At 55.9% G+C, this 6,214-nt stretch overlaps 1 protein-coding gene across 2 annotated transcripts in view; it reads right to left on the bottom strand.

The window, feature by feature from the left end:
* Positions 1 to 1,857: 1,857 nt before the first annotated feature.
* IGSF21 (immunoglobin superfamily member 21) overlaps positions 1,858 to 6,214 on the bottom strand; it is a 46,740-nt gene continuing 42,383 nt past the window's right edge. For both annotated transcript variants that reach the window (XM_063176911.1, XM_063176912.1), the window contains 4 exons: positions 4,186 to 4,271; positions 3,133 to 3,325; positions 3,000 to 3,038; positions 1,858 to 2,106 (listed from right to left, as the gene is read on the bottom strand). In XM_063176911.1, coding sequence (XP_063032981.1) covers positions 2,033 to 2,106; positions 3,000 to 3,038; positions 3,133 to 3,325; positions 4,186 to 4,271 — 392 coding nt within the window. In that variant the 3' untranslated portion in view covers positions 1,858 to 2,032. The remainder of the gene's footprint in view (positions 2,107 to 2,999; positions 3,039 to 3,132; positions 3,326 to 4,185; positions 4,272 to 6,214) is intronic.

Here is a 6,214-nt window from a genome sequence, read left to right as displayed (position 1 = left end):
GGAAGCGGATCCAATGGGATTGGGATGTTTGGATGTCATTCCTTCGAGGTGGAAGCGGATCCAATGGAATTGGGATGTTTGGATGCCATTCCTTCAGGGTGGAAGCACAGATCTAATGGAATTGGGATGTTTGGATGCCATTCCTTTGGGGTGGAAGCACAGATCTAATGGAATTGGGATGTTTGGATGCCATTCCTTCGGGGTGGAAGCAGATCTGATGGGATTGGGATGTTTGGATGCCGTTCCTTTGGGGTGCAAGTGGACCCAATGGGATTGGGATGTTTGGATGCCATTCCTTCAGGGTGGAAGCACAGATCTGATGGGATTGGGATGTTTGGTTGCCATTCCCTCGGGGTGGAGGTGGAACTGCTGATCCTCCCACACGTCCCAGCCAGTCCTGATCCCACTGCTACCAATCCGAAGGGTAAAACTCCGGGATTTTGTATGGGAAGGAGCTCTGGAGCTGCCGCAGGTTCATTTAGCTCCTCCGAGGCTGGGAAAGCAGCGAGGTTGGCAGCGAAGCGGGGAAGGGCTGGAATCTGCTTAATAATAATTAATTATCACAGTGATAATGATGCTTAGCACTCGTGCAGGGCTTTGGGAAGATGAGGCGCCACACGGCTGCCAAATAATCCTCCAGGATTACGAGTTCCCGGAGGAAAAGGCTTGGGACTGCCCCATCCTCGGGATCCTTTTCCCCCAGGACATCCCAACCCACAACCAGGTGCTCCAAAATGAGGAAAAGGCTGGAAAACCTCCAGGATTTTGGGGCAAAATCACCTGGATATTGCCAGGGGCCGTCGTGCAGCGGGACTGACGCCATCCCGGGATGGGGCATGGTGGGAATGGCCGGATCCAGCCCGTTTCCATGGGGACAGCTGGCCACGAGGGGACGGGACACGCTGCCCGCTCAAGTGTGAGCGCTGACATTTGGGGTCGGGAGCCGCCTGTCACTTGTCATTCCTCAACCAGCCCGGGACGAGCAGCGCACACGGGCCCTGGCTCCCGGCACAGCCGGAATCCCGCCAGATAAACCCAGTGATCCACGACTTTGGGCTCCCGGCGCTGCCTCCGTGGCCTCGGGAGGGCTGGGGACGTGTGCGAGTCCTCACCCGGGGGACACAAGGCCTGGAGCATCTCGGGGCAGTGGGAATGCTGCATGTGGGTTTTTCCAGGGAAAATTCGGTCCTTGAATCTTTGAATTCTCCTGCTCCCCCTTCCAAGACCTTGCAATGCCCCCAGGACAAAGCTGGGAACCCCGAGACGGAGCTGGGAACACCGAGATGGAGCTGGGAACACCGAGATGATGTTGGGAACCTCTAGATGGTCCTGGGAACCCCGAGATGGTGCTGGGAACACCGAGATGATGTTGGGAACACCGAGATGATGTTGGGAACACTGAGATGATGTTGGGAACACTGAGATGATGCTGGGAACCCCGTGATGGAGCTAAAAACCCCTAGACACAGCTGGGAACCCTGAGATGGAGCTGGGAACCCCGAGATGGAGCTGGGAACCCCGAGATGGAGCTGGGAACCCCGAGATGGAGCTGGGAATGCCAAGATAGTGCTGGGAACTCCAAGACAGAGCTGGGAACCTTGACATGGAGCTGAGAACCTTGACATGGAGCTGGAAACCTCAAGACAGAGCTGGGAACACCAAGATGGAACTGGGAAACCTGACACACAACTGGGAACCCTAAGACGGAGCTGGGAACACCAATATGGAGCTGGAAACCCCGAGACAGAGCTGGGAACCCCGACACACAACTGGGAATCCCAAGATGGTGCTGGGAATGCCCAGATGGAGTTGGGAATCCCAGCACAGGTAAAACATGAATTACGACCTTCTCCCAGAAGAGGTTTTTCCTTTTTCCCTTTAATTCAATTGTCTGAGGAAGCCAAGACACGGAAAGAGACCGAGACTGTCAAGAGTATAGAAAAAAAAAGAGCGGGAGACCCGATGGCTGGAGGCAGGAATGCCAGGAGGAGCCGGACACTGAGGAGGAAGAGGAGGAGGAGGAGGTGAAGCTTCACGTGAGCTCCAGGATCACTGTCAGGGTGAGTGCCAAAACGAATCTGAAGCCGCAGTGGCCGGGAAGTGAACCTGGAGAGGAGGAAAAAGGGATCAGGAATTCATGGAGCCACATCCCAATGCTGGGGTTCAGAGCAGGATGGGGGCACCACTGGTTAGGAGGGGATCCCTCCCAAAATTTGGCCTGGGGGTTGGGTGGAGATGAGGGATGGGTGGGAGCGTCTGCAGGGTCCCTCTTGGCGCAAGGACATTCCTGAGGACACAGGAGAGAGGTGGGAATGAGGAGAGAAGGGAAAGGGCTTGGGATGAGGCAAGGAGAAATGGGAAAGGGCTTGGGATGAGGCAGGGAGAGATGGGTGAGAGCTTGGAATGAGGCTAGGAGAGATGGGAAAGGGCTTGGAATGAGGCGAGGAGAGATGGGAAAGGACATGGGATGGGGCAAGGAGAGAGGAAAGGGCTTGGAGTGAGATAAGGAGAGAGGGGAAAGGACTTTGAGTGAGGTAGAGATGGGCAAGGGATTGGAATGAGGTGAAGAGAGATGGGAAAGGTCTTGGAGTGAGGTGAGGAGAGATGGGAAAGGTCTTGGAGTGAGGTGAGGAGAGATGGGAAAGGTCTGGGAATGAGGTGAGGAGAGAGGGGAAAGGTCTTGGAGTGAGGTGAGGAGAGATGGGAAAGGGCTGGGAACGAGGCTAGGGCTGCGAATGAGGTGAGGAGAGAGGGGAAAGGACTTGGAGTGAGGTAGAGATGGGCAAGGGATTGGAATGAGGCAAGGACAGATCAGAAAGGGTTTGGAATGAGTCAAGGAAGGATGAGCAAGAGCTTGGAACAAGGCAAGGAGAGATGAGGGCTTGGAGTGAGACAAGGAGATGTGGCCCAGGGCTGGGGCCAAGGCAAGGCCCTCTCCACACAGCCCTTCCCTCCCCGAGCATCTCCATGGAGATCCCGCTGCCACCAGCACCGCTCACCGTTGGAGTCCTCTGGTCCTCTGGGAATATTTGGATTTTCTAGTGGGAAACAAAGAGCAGAGAGACAATTTTAGGGACAAGGCACCTCGTGGGGACCCACGGAGGGCACAGCAGGGCCGCGGTGGGGCCGTACCGAAGACGATGAGGCGGGTGTGGGTGTCGGTGGAGCCCAGCGGGTTCTGGGCCGTGCAGCGGTACATGGAGCCGTTGAGCTCGGCCGGGACCCGCTCCAGCACCAGCTCCTTCCCGTCGTGCTCCGCGCTGCCGTCCAGGAGCCGGCTCCCCACGCGCGTCCACGTGAACAGCGGCTCCGGGAACACCTCGTTCTGCAGGGAGAGGGGAGGGGGCAGAGGGGAGCTGGATGAGCAAAGCTGGAGATGAAATCATCACACCCGGCTTGGGGTTGAGTTTTGGGCTGGGGCTGGGTTTAGGTTTGAATCTGAGCTTGAGTTTGGGTCTGACTTTGGGTTTGGGTTTAGATCTGAGTCTGAGCTTGAGTTTGGGTCTGGGTCTGGATTTGGGTCTGAGTTTGGGTCTGGATCTGGGTCTGAGTCCGGGTTTGGGTTTGAGTCTGACTTTGGGTTTGAGCTTGAGTTTAGGTATGCATTTGGGTTTGGGTTTGGGTCTGGATTTGAGTTTGGCTTTGGGTCTGGGTCTGAGCTTGAATTTGGGTTTGAGTTTGGGTTTGGGTTTGAGTTTGGGTCTGGATTTGAGTTTGGGTTTGGGTCTGGGTCTGAGTCTAAGTCGGGGTTTGAGTTTGGGTTTGGATTTGGGTTTGGGTTTGGGATTGAGTATGGTCTGGGTCTGAGTCTGAGTTTAGGTTTGAGTTTGGGTTAGAAGGTACCTTTAAGCTCCTCCCATCGCATTGCATCCCATCTCATCCCATCCCATCCCATCCCATCCCATCCCATCCCATCCCATCCCATCCCATCCCATCCCATCCCACCCCATCCCATCCCATCCCATCCCATCCCATCCCATGGGCAGGGACACCTCCCACTGTCCCAGATGGCTCCAACCACCCCCCACCCTGTCCCTGGGCACTTCCAGGGTGGAACAAACACAACTTTGGCCAACCCATCCCAACACGGGCACCATGATGCCACCAAGGCCACCAAGCCAAGCCCACATCCCCATCCTTGGATCAAGGCTGTCCGTTGGCCTCCGTGGCCGTGGGAATGCTGACCTGGAATCCCTGCACCAGGATCCGCACGGTGTCCCCCACGCGCGCCCTCGTCGGCGTCATCGTGATCTTTGGACCCTTGGGAGCAACTGCACAGGAAGGGGACAGGAGGAGCCGTCAGTGACATTCCCGGCGCCGGGGCTGCCCTTGGAGGGGTTAACGAGGCTTTGATGGATGATCCCAGTGAGGGGTGGCAGCCCAGGGGGTGACAGCTCCGTGACTGATGGCTGGGCTGAGTGACACCGGAATGACGGATGGACAGGGAGGGAAGGACCCCCAGGCGGGAGAACGGGAGAAGTGTGAGGCTGATGGATGGCTGGGGTGGGATGGATTGATGGGAAGGAGTTATTTCCCAACCAAACCCTTCTCCGCTCGGAAAAAAAGGCCAAGAAGGATCAGGTTGGTTTGAAGGCAGGGAGATGGACACCCCGGAGGAGCATTCCCAAAAAATGTGGCCTTGGTGAGTCTCACCCAGAGTCTCACCCAGGTGCCGTTAACACAGGAGACAACCCCAAAGCCTGGTTGGCACAAAATCCCAAGGACAGCGTGGAAAAAAACAGGAATGCCTTTTCCCATGCAAGACCAGGAATGCTCCTCCACTGGGATGGAGCGACACCACACAGGATTTGCTCCAGCTTCCACCTGGGGCTGTGTGGATGTCCCTGCTGGGCCAGAACTGGGATGGGACATCCCAGGAACTTCCTGGACTTTCATGGAAGGAGAAGGGGAAATGGGCAGGAGGAAGGATGTGTCACCTTTGTCCATCCAAGCTTTGTCACGGATGGGACAAAATGGACCTGGATGTGACCCCAGCAGGACACAGAGGGACAAAGAGTCACCAGAGAGCTGTGGTGGAGGACGCTGGAATCCCTTGGAATCGCCATCCCTGCCCTGGGATGCTCTGCCTGGACACCCTGAGACCATGGACTGCTCTTTCCATGTGGGATGTGACCTTCTAGAGTGGGACCAGGCAGGATGCGCTGAAGGTGATCCCACCATACCCTGACTGGGACCAAAAGGCAGCTTTTGGGTTGGTGTTGGGTTTAATGCAGCTTTTTTTGGGAATATCTTCTCTTTTATTGGGAATCTATATTTTATTTATACCCACAGTGTGTATTTATGCTATGGATGTAGGGAAAGGATTAAGAGGATCTGCTGGGATGATTCCCAAAAATCGGGAGTGGATGGGCACCCAAGGAGCTGCAGGGACACCCCCAGGGATGAGGAGAGTCCTGGATTTGAGGACAATGCGGGCTGAGCTTTGCCAATCCAGGTCTTGGACCTCCTGGGCAAGAGCAGCAAAACCGCAAGGTTTTAACCTTGGATCAAAACCCGAAGAGCTCCAGGAAGTGGGAAAATGCAGGATTTCCATACATTTTGGATGCTGGGGAAGAGATTTAGTGCGAAGATGTCGGGAAGCCAAGGAGAAGCTCTCCAGGAGATGATGAGGAGCCAAGTGCTCCACTTGGCCTGGAGCAAAGCCCAGGCTGCTCCACCTGGCTGGAGGCTGGGAGAGCCTTTCCAGAGGAGTGTCCTGAGGCTGGAAAACCCCGTGGAGAGCTCAGCCTCTTCCAGCAGGAGCCAGGAGAGCGGAGGGGAGCCTCAGGCAGGGTGAGGGGTGGTGATGGACCCGTGGATCCCACGGACACCTGAGGAGCTTCTGCTCTTCCAGGAACCTGGGAATGTGGGGAGCCAAATTCCTTGGCTTCAATCCCAGCAACCTGTCACAGCTCCATGGGCAGGAGCCAGCTCGGGAATTCCCTCCCTGGCAATTCCCACTGGGATGAGCTTTGTGGCAACCAATAAGGATCATGGGATGTTCTTGGATCTCCTGAAGATGGAGGTGACAGCTCCATCCACAGCTCCAACACCCCTTCCTGCTCATCACAACACAGATTCCCCAAAAATCCTTTTTTATCCCAGCAAATCCCACCCTGAACACTGCCCATGGATGGGGGGCCATAAACACCTGGAAAATCCCTTCTCCTGCCTGATGGACATCCCAGATTCTTTCCTCTCATCCCAAGTTTTG

The sequence above is a fragment of the Melospiza melodia genome, chromosome 26 (genome assembly GCF_035770615.1).
Source record: "Melospiza melodia melodia isolate bMelMel2 chromosome 26, bMelMel2.pri, whole genome shotgun sequence".
Lineage (NCBI taxonomy): Eukaryota > Metazoa > Chordata > Aves > Passeriformes > Passerellidae > Melospiza > Melospiza melodia.
The sequence above is the reverse complement of the archived record's forward strand: the minus strand, read 5'-3'. Positions and strand labels throughout refer to the sequence as shown.